Consider the following 24243-nt stretch of genomic DNA (forward strand, 5'->3'; position numbering starts at 1 on the left):
GGGGCCAATTAACACGAACTTCACTCTCTCCTCCTTCTGACAATCAAGGAGCTGTGGAGAGAAAAGCGCACATAGGGTCTTATCTGGCAAACAATGCAGGCTTAGAAAATAAAACAGGTGCTCACCTGTGGAAGTTGTGACAGGCACAACTCCTATGAAGGCAGAAATTGGTCAAGCAGCAGCCCCGATGATACAATAGGGAATCATGAATGGATAAGAAGGTCGGGTTTAACACTGCGCTAAAACCATGAAGCCAGACGATCCATCACATCGTCTGGCTTCATGGTTTTAGCGCAGTGTTAAACCCGACCTTCTTATCCATTCATGATTCTCCTTCTGACAAGTCAGACATCAGCAGCTGCTATTTCACTTTCTGGATGTTTGATTTATCCGAAGGAGGTGACAGCAAAACCAGTGCTGATTCTTATGCGATCCCCGGGAGAGCCAACACCACTAGTATGGCCTGGAGGGAAGTATATGTGTTATTATTTTATAGGTTGGGAAAAATAGAGATTGAGAAGCTGTTGTCTGAATATTGGACAACCACTTTAATTGACATCTGTAAGTTCTCAAAATTATTATGTAAAGAGGACATTCATCATATGATGATACAATCGCTAAACATATTGACTACAAATATAGTTAATTCCCCTGTACATGATATGATCTACTAAAAATATCTCCATTGTTAAATGTAATTGATTAGTGTTTTCCATTAACATGGTGTAAAATTATCATCATGTTATAATTTTGTGGGTTTGAACCATAAATGAACCATAAATGAGCTGGTTATAAAGAGCAGGACACATTTACAATAATATATACATTACAGATTTAACAAAGTTGTTCATCCTTTATTTTAGGCCCCCTTCACACGTCCGTGAAAAACACGCACGTGTGTTACGGGCCGTTTTTCGGGTCCGTGTCCCGTTTTTGTGTCCGTTTTTATGGTCCGTGTGGCACCTGTGTGAATTGCGTATGCTAGCCGTGTTTGTGTGCAGAACGTCCGTGTGTGCGTGTGGAATTAACGTGTATGTGTACGTGTAATGTCCGTGTGTAATGTCCGTGTGTGTGATGCACAATGTCGTTTATAAATGTCGGCTGACAGCAGACAGAGTTGCGCGATGAGAATGAACTCGGGTGAACTTCACCCGACTTCATCCTCATACCGCGGCTCTGTCTGTGTCGAGTACTGATTAGCGGTCACCTGTGAAGGATTCACCGGTGACCGCTAATCCCCCGATTGACTGAAGTGTCCCCCCCTCTCTCATACTCACCGATCCCCGATCACCGGCGCTGCACGGCATTCACACGGCTGCGGCGGCTTTTACTATTTTGAAAAAGCCGGCCGCTCATTAAACAATCTCGTATTCCCTGCTTTCCCCGCCCACCGGCGCCTATGATTGGTTACAGTGAGACACGCCCCCACGCTGAGTGACAGGTGTCACACTGCACCCAATCACAGCAGCCAGTGGGCGTGTCTATACTGTGCAGTAAAATAAATAAATAAATAATTAAATAAAAACGGCGTGCGGTTCCCCCCAATTTAAAAGCCAGCCAGATAAAGCCATACGGCTGAAGGCTAGTATTCTCAGGATGGGGAGCTCCACGTTATGGGGAGACCCCCACCCTAACAATATCAGTCAGCAGCCGCCCAGAATTGCCGCATACATTATATGCGACAGTTCTGGGGCTGTACCCGGCTCTTCCCGATTTGCCCTGGTGCCGTTGGCAAATCGGGGTAATAAGGAGTTATTGGCAGCCCATAGCTGCCAATAAGTCCTAGATTAATCATGTCAGGCGTCTATGAGACACCTTCCATGATTAATCTGTAAGTTACAGTAAAAAAACACACACACCCGAAAAAATCCTTTATTTGAAATAAAAAACACACACAAATTCCCTCATTACCAATTTATTAACCCCGACAAACCCTCCATGTCCGGCGTACTCCACGGACCTCCAGCGTCGCGTCCAGCTCTGCTGCATGGAGGTGACAGGAGCAGCAGAAGACACCGCCGCTCCGGTCACCTCCACACAGCAAATGAGGTGAGTAGCGCGATCAGCTGCTGTCAGTCAGGTAACTCGCGGCCACCGCTGGATCCAGCGGTGGCCGCGGGTAACCTCAGTGACAGCAGCTGATCGCGCTACTCACCTCATTTGCTGTGTGGAGGTGACCGGAGCGGCGTTGTCTTCTGCTGCTCCTGTCACCTCCATGCAGCAGAGCTGGACGCGACGCTGGAGGTCCGTGGAGTACGCCGGACATGGAGGGTTTGTCGGGGTTAATAAATTGGTAATGAGGGAATTTGTGTGTGTTTTTTATTTCAAATAAAGGATTTTTCGGGTGTGTGTGTTTTTTTACTGTAACTTACAGATTAATCATGGAAGGTGTCTCATAGACGCCTGACATGATTAATCTAGGACTTATTGGCAGCTATGGGCTGCCAATAACTCCTTATTACCCCGATTTGCCAACGGCACCAGGGCAAATCGGGAAGAGCCGGGTACAGCCCCAGAACTGTCGCATATAATGTATGCGGCAATTCTGGGCGGCTGCTGACTGATATTGTTAGGGTGGGGGGCTCCCCATAACGTGGAGCTCCCCATCCTGAGAATACCAGCCTTCAGCCGTATGGATTTATCTGGCTGGCTTTTAAATTGGGGGGAACCGCACGCCGTTTTTTTTTAATTATTTATTTATTTATTTTACTGCACAGTATAGACACGCCCACCGGCTGCTGTGATTGGGTGCAGTGTGACACCTGTCACTCAGCGTGGGGGCGTGTCTCACTGTAACCAATCATAGGCGCCGGTGGGCGGGGAAAGCAGGGAATACGAGATTGTTTAATGGGCGGCCGGCTTTTTCAAAATAGTAAAAGCCGCCGCAGCAGTGTGAATGCCGTGCAGCGCCGGAGATCGGGGAACGGTAAGTATGAGAGAGGGGGGGAAACTGACCGACAGACTGTGAGAGAGGGACAGACAGACAGAGAGACCGACAGAGAGACAGAGAGACTGACCGACGGACTCAGGGAGATTGACCGACATACACAGAAATAGAAAGAATAGCCGACATCACTAGAAATAAAAACACCAAACGGACACGGACTATAGGTATATGCATACGTGTTTACTAACGTGTGTGCACATACCCATAGACTTTCATTGTGTCCACGTGTGCGTGCTCCGTGCAGATAACGGACATGCATCCGTGCCAAACGCAAACACATACGGATCACGGACACGCACACACGGACATAATGAAATAACGGACGTGTGACCACAATCATAGATTAACATTGGTGCACGTTTGGCCGTGTCTCCGGTATATACGGAAACGGACCAAACACGCACGTGTATCACGGACGTGTGAAGGGGGCCTTAAACTGAGCCCAGCAAGGCCAAAAATGCCAAAATTGTATCTTTATCATTATAATTTTTTTGGGGGGATCGATTGCATGTGTAATGTTAGTTTGTCTGCATTGAGTAAGTACTACATGATTGTTTAGAAGGTTTGATGGTTTATGCGATCCTGAGTGGCAGCGTTAATAAAGAATTGTGGGAAAACCACATTTATTGTAGTGTTAGTCACTAGAGAACCCTCATTCATTTAATAGGACTTCCATACTTACAGTGGACCATGACCATATTTAAGCTGTGACACATTTTCCATATCATCCAGACTTTATGACGGGACCCGTGCAGCTGTTAACTTGCATCACCTTAGACATCACGTCGTTTAATCTTGAGTAGAGATGAGCGAACCGGTCGCGGTTCGGCTCGAGGTTGGTTCGCCGAACGGACCTCCCGTTCGAGTTCGGTTCGTCGAACGTTCGACGAACCGAACTCGAACTGCATAGGAAACAATGGCAGGCAATCACAAACACAGAAAAACACCTAGAAAACACCCTCAAAGGTGTCCAAAAGGTCACAAACAACTCACAACACATGGGAAAGTGACAAGGACATATACTCATGCGAAAACAAAAGAGCTGGACAAGGAAAAAGAGGAGGACACACAGATATATGAGTATATGCAAGGAAACATGCCATTATTGTGCAACTTGAGCCCTGCTCATTCTTGGCTTCCAATCTTGATAAATTGCCTGAGCTCGCCACGTACGTCTTGGGGATCTTGTCGTGTCCTGCAGCCAGCGTTCTCTCGGAACCTGTCTTCAGTGCTGCTGTGGGTCTGCTGGCAGATAAGCACACGTGTCTGTCCACTGACAATGTGGACATGGCTCTCAGAGGACTTTTCTTCCCCGGGGTCAGCCAGGGGATGGGAAAGGCACGCGTATTTTTGAGAGTGCTTCATGCAAAGCATCTTTTTCTTTTTCAAAAGGGGGCTCAACCGATGCCAGTCAAGTGGGGTGTGTGTGGCCCAGTGAGTGGCAACGAGGGAGACTGTGGTTGGAGTCCCCTCGCTGTGTTTCTAAAAGAACCAAGATGAACAAGTCATGGCTCTCAGAGGACTTTTCTTCCCCGGGGTCAGCCAGGGGACGGGAAAGGCACGCGTATTTTTGAGAGTGCTTCATGCAAAGCATCTTTTTCTTTTTCAAAAGGGGGCTCAACCGATGCCAGTCAAGTGGGGTGTGTGTGGCCCAGTGAGTGGCAACGAGGGAGACTGTGGTTGGAGTCCCCTCGCTGTGTTTCTAAAAGAACCAAGATGAACAAGTCATGGCTCTCAGAGGACTTTTCTTCCCCGGGGTCAGCCAGGGGACGGGAAAGGCACGCGTATTTTTGAGAGTGCTTCATGCAAAGCATCTTTTTCTTTTTCAAAAGGGGGCTCAACCGATGCCAGTCAAGTGGGGTGTGTGTGGCCCAGTGAGTGGCAACGAGGGAGACTGTGGTTGGAGTCCCCTCGCTGTGTTTCTAAAAGAACCAAGATGAACAAGTCATGGCTCTCAGAGGACTTTTCTTCCCCGGGGTCAGCCAGGGGACGGGAAAGGCACGCGTATTTTTGAGAGTGCTTCATGCAAAGCATCTTTTTCTTTTTCAAAAGGGGGCTCAACCGATGCCAGTCAAGTGGGGTGTGTGTGGCCCAGTGAGTGGCAACGAGGGAGACTGTGGTTGGAGTCCCCTCGCTGTGTTTCTAAAAGAACCAAGATGAACAAGTCATGGCTCTCAGAGGACTTTTCTTCCCCGGGGTCAGCCAGGGGACGGGAAAGGCACGCGTATTTTTGAGAGTGCTTCATGCAAAGCATCTTTTTCTTTTTCAAAAGGGGGCTCAACCGATGCCAGTCAAGTGGGGTGTGTGTGGCCCAGTGAGTGGCAACGAGGGAGACTGTGGTTGGAGTCCCCTCGCTGTGTTTCTAAAAGAACCAAGATGAACAAGTCATGGCTCTCAGAGGACTTTTCTTCCCCGGGGTCAGCCAGGGGACGGGAAAGGCACGCGTATTTTTGAGAGTGCTTCATGCAAAGCATCTTTTTCTTTTTCAAAAGGGGGCTCAACCGATGCCAGTCAAGTGGGGTGTGTGTGGCCCAGTGAGTGGCAACGAGGGAGACTGTGGTTGGAGTCCCCTCGCTGTGTTTCTAAAAGAACCAAGATGAACAAGTCATGGCTCTCAGAGGACTTTTCTTCCCCGGGGTCAGCCAGGGGACGGGAAAGGCACGCGTATTTTTGAGAGTGCTTCATGCAAAGCATCTTTTTCTTTTTCAAAAGGGGGCTCAACCGATGCCAGTCAAGTGGGGTGTGTGTGGACCAGTGAGTGGCAACGAGGGAGACTGTGGTTGGAGTCCCCTCGCTGTGTTTCTAAAAGAACCAAGATGAACAAGTCATGGCTCTCAGAGGACTTTTCTTCCCCGGGGTCAGCCAGGGGACGGGAAAGGCACGCGTATTTTTGAGAGTGCTTCATGCAAAGCATCTTTTTCTTTTTCAAAAGGGGGCTCAACCGATGCCAGTCAAGTGGGGTGTGTGTGGCCCAGTGAGTGGCAACGAGGGAGACTGTGGTTGGAGTCCCCTCGCTGTGTTTCTAAAAGAACCAAGATGAACAAGTCATGGCTCTCAGAGGACTTTTCTTCCTCGGGGTCAGCCAGGGGACGGGAAAGGCACGCGTATTTTTGAGAGTGCTTCATGCAAAGCATCTTTTTCTTTTTCAAAAGGGGGCTCAACCGATGCCAGTCAAGTGGGGTGTGTGTGGCCCAGTGAGTGGCAACGAGGGAGACTGTGGTTGGAGTCCCCTCGCTGTGTTTCTAAAAGAACCAAGATGAACAAGTCATGGCTCTCAGAGGACTTTTCTTCCCCGGGGTCAGCCAGGGGACGGGAAAGGCACGCGTATTTTTGAGAGTGCTTCATGCAAAGCATCTTTTTCTTTTTCAAAAGGGGGCTCAACCGATGCCAGTCAAGTGGGGTGTGTGTGGCCCAGTGAGTGGCAACGAGGGAGACTGTGGTTGGAGTCCCCTCGCTGTGTTTCTAAAAGAACCAAGATGAACAAGTCATGGCTCTCAGAGGACTTTTCTTCCCCGGGGTCAGCCAGGGGACGGGAAAGGCACGCGTATTTTTGAGAGTGCTTCATGCAAAGCATCTTTTTCTTTTTCAAAAGGGGGCTCAACCGATGCCAGTCAAGTGGGGTGTGTGTGGCCCAGTGAGTGGCAACGAGGGAGACTGTGGTTGGAGTCCCCTCGCTGTGTTTCTAAAAGAACCAAGATGAACAAGTCATGGCTCTCAGAGGACTTTTCTTCCCCGGGGTCAGCCAGGGGACGGGAAAGGCACGCGTATTTTTGAGAGTGCTTCATGCAAAGCATCTTTTTCTTTTTCAAAAGGGGGCTCAACCGATGCCAGTCAAGTGGGGTGTGTGTGGCCCAGTGAGTGGCAACGAGGGAGACTGTGGTTGGAGTCCCCTCGCTGTGTTTCTAAAAGAACCAAGATGAACAAGTCATGGCTCTCAGAGGACTTTTCTTCCCCGGGGTCAGCCAGGGGACGGGAAAGGCACGCGTATTTTTGAGAGTGCTTCATGCAAAGCATCTTTTTCTTTTTCAAAAGGGGGCTCAACCGATGCCAGTCAAGTGGGGTGTGTGTGGCCCAGTGAGTGGCAACGAGGGAGACTGTGGTTGGAGTCCCCTCGCTGTGTTTCTAAAAGAACCAAGATGAACAAGTCATGGCTCTCAGAGGACTTTTCTTCCCCGGGGTCAGCCAGGGGACGGGAAAGGCACGCGTATTTTTGAGAGTGCTTCATGCAAAGCATCTTTTTCTTTTTCAAAAGGGGGCTCAACCGATGCCAGTCAAGTGGGGTGTGTGTGGCCCAGTGAGTGGCAACGAGGGAGACTGTGGTTGGAGTCCCCTCGCTGTGTTTCTAAAAGAACCAAGATGAACAAGTCATGGCTCTCAGAGGACTTTTCTTCCCCGGGGTCAGCCAGGGGACGGGAAAGGCACGCGTATTTTTGAGAGTGCTTCATGCAAAGCATCTTTTTCTTTTTCAAAAGGGGGCTCAACCGATGCCAGTCAAGTGGGGTGTGTGTGGCCCAGTGAGTGGCAACGAGGGAGACTGTGGTTGGAGTCCCCTCGCTGTGTTTCTAAAAGAACCAAGATGAACAAGTCATGGCTCTCAGAGGACTTTTCTTCCCCGGGGTCAGCCAGGGGACGGGAAAGGCACGCGTATTTTTGAGAGTGCTTCATGCAAAGCATCTTTTTCTTTTTCAAAAGGGGGCTCAACCGATGCCAGTCAAGTGGGGTGTGTGTGGCCCAGTGAGTGGCAACGAGGGAGACTGTGGTTGGAGTCCCCTCGCTGTGTTTCTAAAAGAACCAAGATGAACAAGTCATGGCTCTCAGAGGACTTTTCTTCCCCGGGGTCAGCCAGGGGACGGGAAAGGCACGCGTATTTTTGAGAGTGCTTCATGCAAATCATCTTTTTCTTTTTCAAAAGGGGGCTCAACCGATGCCAGTCAAGTGGGGTGTGTGTGGCCCAGTGAGTGGCAACGAGGGAGACTGTGGTTGGAGTCCCCTCGCTGTGTTTCTAAAAGAACCAAGATGAACAAGTCATGGCTCTCAGAGGACTTTTCTTCCCCGGGGTCAGCCAGGGGACGGGAAAGGCACGCGTATTTTTGAGAGTGCTTCATGCAAAGCATCTTTTTCTTTTTCAAAAGGGGGCTCAACCGATGCCAGTCAAGTGGGGTGTGTGTGGACCAGTGAGTGGCAACGAGGGAGACTGTGGTTGGAGTCCCCTCGCTGTGTTTCTAAAAGAACCAAGATGAACAAGTCATGGCTCTCAGAGGACTTTTCTTCCCCGGGGTCAGCCAGGGGACGGGAAAGGCACGCGTATTTTTGAGAGTGCTTCATGCAAAGCATCTTTTTCTTTTTCAAAAGGGGGCTCAACCGATGCCAGTCAAGTGGGGTGTGTGTGGCCCAGTGAGTGGCAACGAGGGAGACTGTGGTTGGAGTCCCCTCGCTGTGTTTCTAAAAGAACCAAGATGAACAAGTCATGGCTCTCAGAGGACTTTTCTTCCTCGGGGTCAGCCAGGGGACGGGAAAGGCACGCGTATTTTTGAGAGTGCTTCATGCAAAGCATCTTTTTCTTTTTCAAAAGGGGGCTCAACCGATGCCAGTCAAGTGGGGTGTGTGTGGCCCAGTGAGTGGCAACGAGGGAGACTGTGGTTGGAGTCCCCTCGCTGTGTTTCTAAAAGAACCAAGATGAACAAGTCATGGCTCTCAGAGGACTTTTCTTCCCCGGGGTCAGCCAGGGGACGGGAAAGGCACGCGTATTTTTGAGAGTGCTTCATGCAAAGCATCTTTTTCTTTTTCAAAAGGGGGCTCAACCGATGCCAGTCAAGTGGGGTGTGTGTGGCCCAGTGAGTGGCAACGAGGGAGACTGTGGTTGGAGTCCCCTCGCTGTGTTTCTAAAAGAACCAAGATGAACAAGTCATGGCTCTCAGAGGACTTTTCTTCCCCGGGGTCAGCCAGGGGACGGGAAAGGCACGCGTATTTTTGAGAGTGCTTCATGCAAAGCATCTTTTTCTTTTTCAAAAGGGGGCTCAACCGATGCCAGTCAAGTGGGGTGTGTGTGGACCAGTGAGTGGCAACGAGGGAGACTGTGGTTGGAGTCCCCTCGCTGTGTTTCTAAAAGAACCAAGATGAACAAGTCATGGCTCTCAGAGGACTTTTCTTCCCCGGGGTCAGCCAGGGGACGGGAAAGGCACGCGTATTTTTGAGAGTGCTTCATGCAAAGCATCTTTTTCTTTTTCAAAAGGGGGCTCAACCGATGCCAGTCAAGTGGGGTGTGTGTGGCCCAGTGAGTGGCAACGAGGGAGACTGTGGTTGGAGTCCCCTCGCTGTGTTTCTAAAAGAACCAAGATGAACAAGTCATGGCTCTCAGAGGACTTTTCTTCCCCGGGGTCAGCCAGGGGACGGGAAAGGCACGCGTATTTTTGAGAGTGCTTCATGCAAAGCATCTTTTTCTTTTTCAAAAGGGGGCTCAACCGATGCCAGTCAAGTGGGGTGTGTGTGGCCCAGTGAGTGGCAACGAGGGAGACTGTGGTTGGAGTCCCCTCGCTGTGTTTCTAAAAGAACCAAGATGAACAAGTCATGGCTCTCAGAGGACTTTTCTTCCCCGGGGTCAGCCAGGGGACGGGAAAGGCACGCGTATTTTTGAGAGTGCTTCATGCAAAGCATCTTTTTCTTTTTCAAAAGGGGGCTCAACCGATGCCAGTCAAGTGGGGTGTGTGTGGCCCAGTGAGTGGCAACGAGGGAGACTGTGGTTGGAGTCCCCTCGCTGTGTTTCTAAAAGAACCAAGATGAACAAGGCATGGCTCTCAGAGGACTTTTCTTCCCCGGGGTCAGCCAGGGGACGGGAAAGGCACGCGTATTTTTGAGAGTGCTTCATGCAAAGCATCTTTTTCTTTTTCAAAAGGGGGCTCAACCGATGCCAGTCAAGTGGGGTGTGTGTGGCCCAGTGAGTGGCAACGAGGGAGACTGTGGTTGGAGTCCCCTCGCTGTGTTATACATGCTTTTAGAAGGGCATGACATGGCTTGGAGGTTGACTTTCATAAAATGCAAACTGTTGGCTACCAAAATGCTGCCTTTCCAACAACTGTGGTTATAGGCAATGAGGAACATACTGATGAAGATGAGACGCAGATACCCGATTGGGATGACAACTTAAATATTCGGTCAGGGCAAGAAGAAACTCGGTCTGAGGGGGAGGGGAGTGCAAACACAACAATTGATGATGAAGTTCTAGATCCCACCTACTGTCAACCCACAGTCAGACACTCGAGGAGGTCAATAGAGGCGGTGGAGGAGGATGCAACCGACGTCGAAGTAACCTGGCGCCTTCCTGGACACAGTCGGAGCACTGGTAGCACGTCTACAACTGCATCCTCAGCCACCACTCTGCCTCTGAGCATTATTCGGGGTGGATCAACAGGTCGCATGGCCTCTAAGCCTTGCCTAGCCTGGTCCTTTTTTGACATAAAAAAAGATCGGCCAAATTATGTGATCTGTAACATTTGCCATGGTTATCTTAGTAGAGGTCAAAACCTCAGCAGTTTGACAACTTCTTCCATGAATCGTCACATGAATAAATATCATATGGCCTGGTGGGAAGCTCACCGTGCTGCAATGCGGCCTAGTGGAGCCAACCATCCACCGCCTGCCCCTTCCAGGGCATCCGCGCGCTCGTCATCTTCTAGGACTGTGGGGACAGCTGTCACACCTGTTTTTCCACCCACAACTTCCACCACTGTAACCGCAACAGGCAGTTTGCTTGGTAGGTCGTCAGTTGGTTTGGAAGGGGAAACAAGTGAGTGTGTACAGCTCTCTCAGACATCGATAGCACCAACTTTGGATGAAGGCAACATCATGTCTCCGCCTGCACTTTCCTCCCAAAGCTGCATTTTTCCAGGGACACCCTACTCAACACCGTCTACACACAGCAGCCAGATCTCTGTCCCTCAGATGTGGTCAAATAAAAGGCCACTTCCTTCGACCCATGACAAAGCGAAGAGGTTGACTCTATCCCTCTGTAAGCTGTTGGCTACAGAAATGCTGCCTTTCCGCCTAGTGGACACACAGGATTTTAGAGACCTTATATCTGTCGCTGTGCCCCAGTACCAGATGCCTAGTCGCCACTACTTCTCTAAGAAAGGTGTGCCCGCGCTACACCAGCATGTCGCACACAATATCACCGCTTCCTTGAGAAACTCTGTGTGTGAACGGGTGAATTTCAGCACCGATACTTGGACCAGTAAGCATGGACAGGGACGTTACATGTCGCTGACTGGGCACTGGGTAACTATGGTGATAGATGGTGAAGGGTCTGCTGCACAAGTCTTGCCGTCCCCACGACTTGTGTGTCAATCCTCTGTCTGTCCAAGTTCCGCCACTGCTTCTGCATCCTCCACCTCATCTGGGTCCTCCACCTCCGCCCCAAGCCTGCCTGGTCAGGCCACCAGCGTTCTCACTGCGCAGAAGGAATCACGCACCCCTCATTACTATGCTGGCAGCAGAGCGCAACGGCATCAGGCGGTCTTTAGCTTGACATGTCTTGGGAATAAGAGTCACACAGCTGAGGAGTTGTGGTCAGCTCTGCGGTCCGAGTTTAATAAATGGTTGTCTCCACTCAACCTGCAGCCTGGTAAGGCCGTGTGCGACAATGCTGCAAACCTGGGTGCGGCCCTTCGCCTGGGCAAGGTGACACACGTGCCTTGTATGGCTCACGTGTTGAACCTTGTTGTCCAGCAATTTTTAACACACTATCCCGGCCTAGATGGCCTTCTGACCAGGGCACGGAAACTGTCTGCAGTGCTCACTTCCGCCGTTCAAGCGCCGCAGCTGAGCGACTTGCATCGCTCCAGAAGTCTTTCGGCCTGCCGGTTCATCGCCTGAAATGCGATGTGGCGACACGCTGGAATTCAACTCTCCACATGTTACAGCGACTGTGGCAGCACCGCAGAGCCCTGGTGCAATACGTCATGACGTATAGCCTGGGCCAACGAGATGCAGAGGTGGGGCAGATCACCCTGATGGAGTGATCTCAGATCACGGACCTATGCACCCTTCTGCACAGTTTCGACATGGCGACGAATATGTTTAGCGCTGACAATGCCATTATCAGCATGACGATTACAGTCATTTACATGCTGGAGCACACGCTAAACACTATTCGGAGTCAGGGGGTGGGACAACAGGAAGGGGAGGAACTACAGGAGGATTCATATGCGCAAGACACAACAACATCACCAAGGTCCAGACGTTCATCATCACCAACGCGGCAGGCATGGGACCATGGGGGACAGGGATCAACAAGGGCGCATGGTAGCAGGCGAGATGTTGAGGAAGGTGCAGGAGGACATGAAGATATGGAGGACGAACTGTCCATGGACATGGAAGACTCAGCTGATGAGGGGGACCTTGGTCAAATTTAAGTTGAAAGAGGTTGGGGGGAGATGACAGAGGAAGAAAGAACGGTTAGCACCTCTATGCCACAAACACAGCGTGGACTTGGTCCGCATGGCTGCGCAAGACACATGAGTGCCTTCTTGTTGCACTACCTCCAACATGACCCTCGTATTGTCAAAATTAGAAGTGATGATGACTACTGGCTTGCCACACTATTAGATCCCCGGGACAAGTCCAAATTTTGTGACATAATTCCACCCATAGAAAGGGACGCACGTATGCAGGAGTATCAGCAGAAGCTGTTACTCGATCTTAGCTCGGCTTTTCCACCAAACAACCGTGCAGGTGAAGGGAGTGATTCTCCCAGTTGTAACTTGACAAACATGGGACGGCCTCGTCATCTTCAACAGTCTACCCGTACCAGTAGGACCGTATCTGGTGCTGGTAACAGCAATTTTATGGAATCTTTTCATAATTTTTTTAGACCCTCCTTTGCAAGGCCACCAGAGACATCAAGTGTGTCACATAGTCAACGGATGGAGAGGATGATACAGGAGTATCTCCAAATGAACATCGATGCAATGACTTTGCAAATGGAGCCTTGCTCCTTTTGTGCTTCAAATCTAGAAAAATGTCAAGAGCTCTCCAGTTACGCCTTGAAGATTTTGTCGTGTCCAGCTGCCAGCGTTGTCTCTGAACGTGTCTTCAGTGCTGCTGGGTGTGTGCTGAAAGATAAGCGCACGCGTCTGTCCAGTGACAATGTGGACAGACTGACGTTCATCAAAATGAACAAGTCATGGATCCAGAAGGAATTTACTACCCCTGTGTCATCCTGGGGAGAGTAAATGCTTGTGGATTTGGAATGTGCTTGATGCAAATCAAAACATCCTGTTTGCAACTAGGGCACAAGTCCTGCCACTGATGGGGTGTCTGTGTGCCCAATTTGGGGAAAAAAGGTAGACTCCGCTTGGAGTAACCCTTGCTTGCTGTGTTTTTTAAAAATGATACAAGATGAACAGATCTGAAGGCAAGATGAAGGCAACATCATGTCTCCGCCTGCACTTTTCTCACAAACCTGCATTTTTCCAGGGACACCCTACTCAACACCGTCTACAGACAGCAGCCAGATCTCTGTCCCTCAGATGTGGTCAAATAAAAGGCCACTTACTGCGACCCATGACAAAGCTAAGTGGTTGACTCTATCCCTCTGTAAGCTGTTGGCTACCGAAATGCTGCCTTTACGCGTAGTGGACACACAGGATTTTACAGACCTTATGTCTGTCGCTGTGCCCCAGTACCAGATGCCCAATCACCACTGCTTCTCCAAGAAAAGCATGCCCGCGCTACACCAGCATGTCGCACACAACATCACCACTTCCTTGAGAAAATCTGTGTGCGACAGGGTGCATTTCAACACAGATACTTGGACCAGTAAGCATAGACAGGGTCATTACATGTCACTGACTGGGCACTGGCAAACTATGGTGAGAGATGGAGAAGGGTCTGCTGTACAAGTCTTGCCGTCCCCACGAGTTGTTTCAATCCTTGTTCTGTATGTAGAAGTTAATACACTGCTTCTGCCTCTTCAACCTCGTGTGGGTCCTCTACCTTGGCGCAAACCCTGTGTGGTCAGGCCACCCTTCCTTGCAACTGCGCACAAGGACTACCACACACCTCCTTACTATGCTGGCAGCAGAGCTCAATGCCATCAGGCGGTCAAAGTTTTACTTTGAAATGTATGGGAAATGTGAGTCACACCGCTATTCCAGAGAATAGTAGTCAGGCAGGGTCAAAACATTAATTGAGGAACAGGAACAGAATGGGACGGCCAGGAAAGAATCAGAAAACAAGCAGAGGTGAAATGCGTATCGGCCAACAAGGTACATAAACAGCAAGCAGGAAAAGTAGTCAGGTAACAAGCACACAAAATCATAAAACTGAACTGGGGGTAAAATTAACCAGAGGTTCATAGCTATGTCTGGCAGTGGTCTGCAGACAGGATGGGCATAAAAAAGGGTGTGGTGTCTTCCCATTGGTTGTAGCTGAATGATGGTATTTCATCTGTGAGATACCCACCAGCTACATTCAGCCAGAGATTCTGCATCTGTCAAGGTAATGCAGCCCAGTGGGTGAGCATAACCTGCGTCCACCTGCGCCGCTGGCATCGACTACTCTCCCATCATCAGCACTATTCATGAAAGGAACACGTTGTCACCTGGCGACCGGAGTACAAATTGACGGAGCGGACTCCGTTGGTGACTTAACAGCCGTGTGCGGCAATGATGCAAACCTGGCTGCGGGCCATCCTCAGGGCAATGTGACACACGTGCCTTTTAGGGCTCACGTGTTGAACCGAATTCGCCAGCAATTTTTAAAACACCATCACGGCCTACATGGCCTTGTGCAGTGGGCACGCTCGCTATGTGCTCACTTCCATCGTGCGCACACAGCAGCTCAACAACTTTCATCACTCCGGAAGTCTTAGGGTCTGGCAGTTAAACGCCGTAAATGCGATGTTTCGACACGCAGGAATTGGAATCTGCACATGTTGCAGCGTGTGTGGCAGCACCGCAGAGCCCTGCTGCAATACGGTAAGACATATAGCCTGGGATAACTTGATCCAGAGGTGGTGCAGATCACGCTGCTGGAGTGGTGTCAGATCAAGGACCTATGCACCCTGCTACACAGTTTTGAAATGTCGACGAAGATGTTTAGCACTGGCAATGTCATTCTCAGCGTGACAATTCTGGTCATCTACATGATGGAGCACACTGTAATTATTATTCGGAGTCAGGTGTTGGGACAAGAGGAAGGGGAGGAAGTACAGGAGGAGTCATATGCGGAAGGGATAACAAGATCTACGAGGTCCAGATGGTCAGCGGCACCTATGCGGCAGTCATGGTGAGGGAGAGGGATTAACAAGGGCGCATAGTATCAGCAAAAAGTGTTGATGAAAGTGCAGGAGCCCATGAAGAAATGGAGGACGAACTGGCGATGGGCATGGAAGACTCAGCAGATGAGTGAGAGCTTGCTCACATTTCGGTTGTGCGAGGTTGGGGGGAGAGGGCAGAGGAAGGATGCACGATTCTCACCTCTCTGCCACCAACACACCAAGGACTTGGTCCTCCTGGATGCACAAGACACATGAGCGCCTTCTTGCTGCACTACCTACATGACCCTCGGATTGTATGAATTTGAACTAATCCTGAATACTGGGTTGCCACACTGTTAGATCCCCGGTACAAGACAAAATTTGGCGAACTAATTCCTGCCATAGAAATAGACGCACGTATACAGGAGTATCTGCAGAATGTGGTACGCAATCTTAGATCTACTTGTCCACTAAACACCAGTGCTGCACAGAGTGAATCTCAACGCTTTGTCATGGATAGGAGGAAATGGTCTTTTACTTGTCCACATCGGAGGGACCGAGGGATGGCTGCTGTGCTGAGATGGCGTTGAGTACGGTGTCCCTGCACAGTTGCACTTTTGGTCATATCCCAAAATGAGTTGAAAAAGGACAGATGCTGTTGGAAAGGGGAACAGGTGTGTTGGAAAGGGGAAAAAAGTTTTGGTCCGTGGATTTGGTGGTTAAGCAACTGTAACATTTGCTGAAGAAACAACATCTGTTACAGTGGGACTGGCAGATTTGGATAAAGTGGTATATAATCTGTGACCGCTATATAACGAAAATTAATAAGAAAAGAAAGAGAAAGGTATATATCCCCATCAGCAGTCAGTGTCCACCGTGCTCCCAGTTGGAAAAGGAGAGGTTGGCAACTTGAAGGTTTGGTGGAGGATACAGAGCTGTGTGGCTATGAAACTAATAGTAGCCTGAACCGAGTTAGACGCCATTCGGATCTGGAGACTGTGAGCCCTGTTAGCGTCACAGGGTCCACATGCCCACCCAGCCCAGGAACTCCCTGTTAACAACACAGGGGCCATTGAGTACGCTGACCGTGTGCGTAGGGGCCACACCTGTGGACAGCAGGCGCATCAGCAGCAGCAGGCCTGTTAATGCCACTGGGCTGCACAAGCAGGACTGTTAGGACAGGAGCTGGTCTTAACCGTTCTGCGTTACCAACTGTGGTGGTGGCCTGCATCCACCACCCGATCCCTGCCTACCTCTGGCCTAAAGCCGCAATGGGTTCAACACATGGAGGTGTGCTCTTTCGGAGCATAATAGAAGACTGCGCACCTCCTTGTTGGCTCCAGCCCCTTTTATAACCTGGGTCCGCCCCAAACCAGGGTGAACCACAATGCACCTCCTGGAGACAAAAGTAGAGTGACACGTCATGAGTGGCATAACTAGCGTCCTATTTGGAAACGCAACTTCAATGATGACCTCATGGCTGCCATGACCCAAACACCTCACCAGTCATCGTCTGAGCATCAATAATGCGGTGACAAGTCATAGGTGTGGGCCTCTGCAAGCCATTTGGGAGGACACCTGATGCCCTGTGGTCTATATGGGACCCCCACATCAGGGCCAGGGCCAAAGAGTTCATTACCGGACCTAGTCTCTGATGCAGGAAGTGCCTGAGCATGCTCAGTAGCATGAAATACAGTCTCTGAAAAAAGACTATCAGCTTTAGCATGGTGTCTATGCCCAAAACAGGACTTATACCCGGCACGGAATGCAAGCACCTGTGCAAAGAGGCTTTTCACACTTAGTGTGGGAGCATGCGCTGTATCCCGAAATGAAAACTTAGCGTCAGGAATGGCACAGTCAGGCTGAGCATACTCACTAGGCGAAACACTGTAATTATGCTGCAGCTGGGGTACATCGGCACACGCATGCGCACTAGCTGCCTCTCCACACTTAGACGTGGAGGGGAAATTTGTCTTGGAGATGCTGTCTATGAACAGAAGGAAAAGCTAAAGGAAGCCTGACTTTCTATCCCTCCGAATTATGAAATGCAGCAATGAATTCCATGAGTTTGCTATAACATTAGCGTAGCAAAATGTGCATGAGGGTGTGATGTAGAGGTGCTAGAAATAGCTTGTCACCAGTGGTGCACTAATGGAATACAACAGCCAGTTCTATGATGCCACAAAATGGCAGTATTTTGTGCTATCATTATAGCTTATTAAAAACAGAGCACGAGGTTGTCATGCAGAGGTGCTGCACATAGATTTGCAGTAGTGTGAATTGACAAAAGTACAATAGCCACGTTTAGGATACAACTAGGTACAGTGAGTGTTTGCTAGTATAATGGCTGAGTTTAAAAAAGTTTGAGTGTGCAAGGCAGGCAGACGTCCTGCAAATAACGTTCCAATACTGTGAATTGACAAAAGTACAATAGCCACGTTTAGGATACAACTAGGTACAGTGAGTGTTTGCTAGTATAATGGCTGAGTTTAAAAAAGTTTGAGTGTGCAATGCAGGCAGACGTGCTGCAAATAACGTTCCAATACTGTGAATTGACAAAAGTACAATAGCCACGTTTAGGATACAACTAGGTACAGTGAGTGTTTGCTAGTATAATGGCTGAGTTTAAAAAAGTTTGAGTGTGCAATGCAGGCAGACGTCCTGCAAATAACGTTCCAATACTGTGAATTGACAAAAGTACAATAGCCACGTTTAGGATACAACTAGGTACAGTGAGTGTTTGCTAGTATAATGGCTGAGTTTAAAAAAGTTTGAGTGTGCAATGCAGGCAGACGTCCTGCAAATAACGTTCCAATACTGTGAATTGACAAAAGTACAATAGCCACGTTTAGGATACAACTAGGTACACTGAGTGTTTGCTAGTATAATGGCTTCGTTATAATTAGTTGGAGTGTGCAACGCAGGCAGATGCGCTCTGCAAATGTCTTGGCACTAGTGGGACTATAGCAAAGTCCAATAGCCACGTATAGGATGCCACTAGGTACACTGAGTGTTTGCTAGTAAAATTGCTTAGTTTAAAAAAGTTGTAGTGTGCAATGCAGGCAGACGTGCTCTGCAAATGTCTTTGCACTAGTGGGACTATAGCAAAGTCCAATAGCCACGTATAGGATGCCACTAGGTACACTGAGTGTTTGCTAGTAAAATTGCTTAGTTTAAAAAAGTTGTAGTGTGCAATGCAGGCAGACGTGCTCTGCAAATGTCTTTGCACTAGTGGGACTATAGCAAAGTCCAATAGCCACGTATAGGATGCCACTAGGTACACTGAGTGTTTGCTAGTAAAATTGCTTAGTTTAAAAAAGTTGTAGTGTGCAATGCAGGCAGACGTGCTCTGCAAATGTCTTTGCACTAGTGGGACTATAGCAAAGTCCAATAGCCACGTATAGGATGCCACTAGGTACACTGAGTGTTTGCTAGTAAAATTGCTTAGTTTAAAAAACTTGGAGTGTGCAATGCAGGCAGATGTGCTCTGCTAATGTCTTTGCACTAGTGGGACTATAGCAAAGTCCAATAGCCACGTTTAGGATGCCACTAGGTACACTGAGTGTTTGCTAGTAAAATTGATTAGTTTAAAAAAGTTGTAGTGTGCAATGCAGGCAGACGTGCTCTGCAAATGTCTTTGCACTAGTGGGACTATAGCAAAGTCCAATAGCCACGTATAGGATGCCACTAGGTACACTGAGTGTTTGCTAGTAAAATTGCTTAGTTTAAAAAAGTTGTAGTGTGCAATGCAGGCAGACGTGCTCTGCAAATGTCTTTGCACTAGTGGGACTATAGCAAAGTCCAATAGCCACGTATAGGATGCCACTAGGTACACTGAGTGTTTGCTAGTAAAATTGCTTAGTTTAAAAAACTTGGAGTGTGCAATGCAGGCAGATGTGCTCTGCTAATGTCTTTGCACTAGTGGGACTATAGCAAAGTCCAATAGCCACGTTTAGGATGCCACTAGGTACACTGAGTGTTTGCTAGTAAAATTGATTAGTTTAAAAAAGTTGTAGTGTGCAATGCAGGCAGACGTGCTCTGCAAATGTCTTTGCACTAGTGGGACTATAGCAAAGTCCAATAGCCACGTATAGGATGCCACTAGGTACACTGAGTGTTTGCTAGTAAAATTGCTTAGTTTAAAAAAGTTGTAGTGTGCAATGCAGGCAGACGTGCTCTGCAAATGTCTTTGCACTAGTGGGACTATAGCAAAGTCCAATAGCCACGTATAGGATGCCACTAGGTACACTGAGTGTTTGCTAGTAAAATTGCTTAGTTTAAAAAACTTGGAGTGTGCAATGCAGGCAGATGTGCTCTGCTAATGTCTTTGCACTAGTGGGACTATAGCAAAGTCCAATAGCCACGTTTAGGATGCCACTAGGTACACTGAGTGTTTGCTAGTAAAATTGATTAGTTTAAAAAAGTTGTAGTGTGCAATGCAGGCAGACGTGCTCTGCAAATGTCTTTGCACTAGTGGGACTATAGCAAAGTCCAATAGCCACGTATAGGATGCCACTAGGTACACTGAGTGTTTGCTAGTAAAATTGCTTAGTTTAAAAAAGTTGTAGTGTGCAATGCAGGCAGACGTGCTCTGCAAATGTCTTTGCACTAGTGGGACTATAGCAAAGTCCAATAGCCACGTATAGGATGCCACTAGGTACACTGAGTGTTTGCTAGTAAAATTGCTTAGTTTAAAAAACTTGGAGTGTGCAATGCAGGCAGATGTGCTCTGCTAATGTCTTTGCACTAGTGGGACTATAGCAAAGTCCAATAGCCACGTATAGGATGCCACTAGGTACACTGAGTGTTTGCTAGTAAAATTGCTTAGTTTAAAAAAGTTGTAGTGTGCAATGCAGGCAGACGTGCTCTGCAAATGTCTTTGCACTAGTGGGACTATAGCAAAGTCCAATAGCCACGTATAGGATGCCACTAGGTACACTGAGTGTTTGCTAGTAAAATTGCTTAGTTTAAAAAAGTTGTAGTGTGCAATGCAGGCAGACGTGCTCTGCAAATGTCTTTGCACTAGTGGGACTATAGCAAAGTCCAATAGCCACGTATAGGATGCCACTAGGTACACTGAGTGTTTGCTAGTAAAATTGCTTAGTTTAAAAAACTTGGAGTGTGCAATGCAGGCAGACGTGCTCTGCAAATGTCTTTGCACTAGTGGGACTATAGCAAAGTCCAATAGCCACGTTTAGGATGCCACTAGGTACACTGAGTGTTTGCTAGTATAATGGCTTACTTAGAATGAGTTGGAGTGTGCAGAGGACAAGAGGGTACAGTGGCAGGATTGTGGTGCTCTGGGTAGAGGAATGGAAGCCTGCCTTTCTATTCCCTCCTAATGGTGAAATGCAGGGAGGAAATCCCTGACCTGGGCTACACAGACGCTGTTGCTGTTTGCAGGACCTGTCACTTATGGCTCTCTGACCCTGCCGCTTTGAGCCCTTAAAAGGACTGCTAGAATGTGCTCTCCCTAAGCTGTCTAACGCTGTGTATCGGCTATAGGACTCAGGAGGACGGAGCTGCGACACTGATGTCTGACACCAAAGACGCAGAAGGCAGATAATGGCGTTCGTGAAGAAAATGTCCGGTTTTATAATGCAGGGACATGTGACATGCAGATCCTATCACACATGCCGTTGCTTCTCTGGCTCAAAGTCCACTTAGCTGTGTGTGAGTCTGGGATCGGCTGACATGCTGGCCAGCCCCACAAGACGCGCGCGCTTAGGGAAGGAAGACAAGAAAAAAAAAAAAAAAATGGCGATCGCCATTATAGAAACAGCAGTGATCTGAAGGCGCTGTTCACGCACACTATACACTGAAATGTGATAATAGTTTGATTCACAGAGTGACTTACACTATTACAGCAGAAACCTAGCTAGGATTTAGCTGTTTTTTGGCTGCTAGAACCGTTCTCGAACGTTTCTAGAACTATCGAGCTTTTGCAAAAAGCTCGAGTTCTAGTTCGATCTAGAACATGCCCCAAAATCACTCGAGCCGCGAACTGGAGAACCACGAACCACGAACCGCGCTCAACTCTAATCTTGAGTGTGTTGTACTTCTACACTAATATGCAGATAGGCCTATTTTGTATATATAACATGTCAAGAATGTCAGGAAATTCCCTCAGAGACATCTGTTGACAGATTTCAGATTTCCCAAGTGTTTTCATGTCCAATTCTAAAGACATATGGGAAACATGTGGATGCTTTACTGAATCCTTGGTATTTATCATATTTATTTTCTGATGGAATAAAAACAATTTTTTTCTTCATTACTAAGGTCTGCTAGGTCATGATTGATTACCACATTATTAGTGAAATGAATAGATATAATGGATGCAGTATACATAGGTTTATAACAGTATATGATGCTAAAAGAACACAATGTTGTTAGCACTACGTTTTCTCTCAGCCATGCTTTTTACTTTGCAGTCAGAAATGCAAGTTGTAACCATAGGGTCACAGAGAAGCCCCCTGGTCACGAACAATGGACCCTTTGCTCCATATAGCTCATCATAATGCACAATTTCACCTGATTTGGAGATAGTAATGGGCCCTCTTACCACTTGGGCCTCTTTGTGGCCTAATAGTATAACTTGGAAAGAAACCCCAGCACTCAAAGGAAAAAAGGAGAATTTTGTGTATGCAAATAAATTTTATTTTTGATTAACTGCAAAAAGTGAACCCTGACAATGCAACACCAACGTTTTGGCTTGCACCTTTCTCAAGATTGTTGGCAAGGTATTAGTGGGTAGAAGATTCAGAAGAATGGTGGATACCACTCAAGTGGTCTCCACCATTCTGGGGGATTAACTCAAGTGGTCTCCACCATTCTTCTGAATCTTCTACCCTCCAATACCTTGGCAACAACCTTGAGAAAGGCGTAGGCCGAAACATTGGTGTTGCATTGCCAGGGTTCACTTTTTGCAGTTAATCAAAAATAAAATTTATTTGCATACACAAAATTCTCCTTTTTTCTTTGAGTGCTGGGGTTTTACCTATTTTATTAGTACCCTTGCTTTACCCTTCAGCACCACCTTTGAAGCAGTGAGCCAGATCTCACCTATATTATAGACTTAAAATTAGACAGATTTATCAAACAACATGAACCACAACAATAGATTTGGCACATTTTTAGACTGTCCAGATTAAATATGCAAAGTCTAGACATTTTGTGGTTTTGGTAAATCTGATCCATTGTGCTGTCTATTCCCTGAACTACATATATAATCATGGTAGCAGCCAATATATGAGTATACTGCAATGGCTCAATTTAGCTACCAAACACTGGCATTAATTTTTATTGTGCTTCTCCTTAGTTATTACAGTTAGGCTGGGTTTACCCTGCTTCATGACTATAATTCGCCAAGTTAGACATACCGAAAGGACTTCTATGTGCACTGAATGTTTGTTAATCTGATCATTTTATGTGCATAGAACATCCTGTACATATAAGCAAACTCCTCTCACCCGACGAGCAAGGGTTTTGCTCATTCATCAGGTTATCAGTTGATTGACTGTCTGCTGAGATTGGCAGCAATTCAAAAAATGAGTGTACCTAAGAATGCCCATTCACAATCATCTATGTAGAGTAGAGTTAAATGTACTTTTGATTATAATACTTCTGAATGTAGCCATAGAATTTCACTTTACTTAGATGAATTCATTTGATGTCTTAACACTGTATTATTTGCTATAAACAGTATCGCCAGACGCCAAGAAGCTTAGGGTCACCGATGAGACAGAAAACACAATGAAAGTCACATGGCAGCCCGCTCCAGGGAATGTGGTGAATTACCGCATTATCTATCGCCCACGAGCTGGGGGAAGACAAGTAACTGCTAAAGCTCCACCTTCAGTCACCTCCACTGTATTAAAGAGGCTTCAGCCCAAGACCACCTACGATATCACAGTTGTCCCAGTATACAGATCAGGGGATGGAAAAGCAAGGCAAGGAGATGGAACGACAGGTAAGGTTAAAAAATACTTGTTCTCTAAACTTTCTAAGGATCTTTACACTGAAAGTGATATGTTACCAGTTACCACTTCCATCTGATGCATCTCGAACTTACATTAATGCGCAGAATATTGTCCTTACTGCTTAAGTTTATTAACAAATCCTCTTCATCTTCCTACCCATTAAGAATGATTTACTTTACAATAACTCTAGTCTTTGGCCCCGGTTTGTCGCTATGTTTCACAACATTTCTGGATTGTCTTCTTTTTATCCTTTCTGAGTGGCTTTAGTATCCACACCTTGTCTCTGTATGCTTTCAGACACTTTTTAAATTCTCTTTCTTTTTAATGTCTTTTTTTTTCCTTGACAACTTTGCTTATCTAGAAGTTTTAGACAGATTCATGAAATACGACTTTTACCAAATGTAACACTTTTCAATCGCATCCCTCTCCAGTATCCTCCTAGAGTAAGGTTTCTGCAGGAGTAGTTTGCCAAATTTTTAGATAAATGTTTGACTTTTTAACACTAGAAGTCCCAGGAATATCGAGCTCCATAAGGTTCCAATGGTAGAAATATTAAATGACCCCTCTCTGGGACTTCTAGTGTTAAAGGTATAGTGACTTTTGGTGTTATAAAATTGCAACATCTGGTTAAAAAAAAGAGCATTTTTGATTTTGAGCCAAATTTGTGCACCATTTTGAAGAATTTGTCAATAAAAAAGTCAGCAAATACCACAATACAAAAAAAAAAAAAAGTGACATTAAGAAATCACAAATAATGAGCCAATGTTTTTTCAAAACCTGAGGCTCATGGTAAAAACTGCCTGAGACATATTTTAATATTTAACTCCCTTGGTTAATAAAAGTTCCAATCCATGGAAACAGTAATGGAAAGTTTGTTACATTTTAGAATGGAAATGGTGTCTGCACAAAGTAACTATATACAATCATATATAAAATTAGCTTTTTTAACATAGACATTTTTATTGCCAGTGAAATGATTGCCAGGAAAGATTATTTTCCCTATGTAATATAAGTGGCCAATTTTGCAATGGAATATTTTGTTAGGCTTTCTACTGTACATG

General features: G+C 47.2%; 1 protein-coding gene across 3 annotated transcripts in view; it reads left to right on the forward strand.

The window, feature by feature from the left end:
- The window catches only part of COL12A1 (collagen type XII alpha 1 chain), a 220316-nt gene that overhangs the window by 63645 nt on the left and 132428 nt on the right, over positions 1 to 24243 (forward strand). For 2 of the 3 annotated variants that reach the window (XM_075340200.1, XM_075340201.1), the window contains exon 15: positions 22906 to 23172. The exons of the other annotated variant lie outside the window; for it this stretch is intronic. In XM_075340200.1, the coding sequence (XP_075196315.1) occupies positions 22906 to 23172 (267 nt within the window). The remainder of the gene's footprint in view (positions 1 to 22905; positions 23173 to 24243) is intronic. 3 annotated transcript variants of the gene reach the window in all.

The sequence above is a fragment of the Anomaloglossus baeobatrachus genome, chromosome 3, assembly GCF_048569485.1.
Source record: "Anomaloglossus baeobatrachus isolate aAnoBae1 chromosome 3, aAnoBae1.hap1, whole genome shotgun sequence".
Classification (NCBI taxonomy): domain Eukaryota; kingdom Metazoa; phylum Chordata; class Amphibia; order Anura; family Aromobatidae; genus Anomaloglossus; species Anomaloglossus baeobatrachus.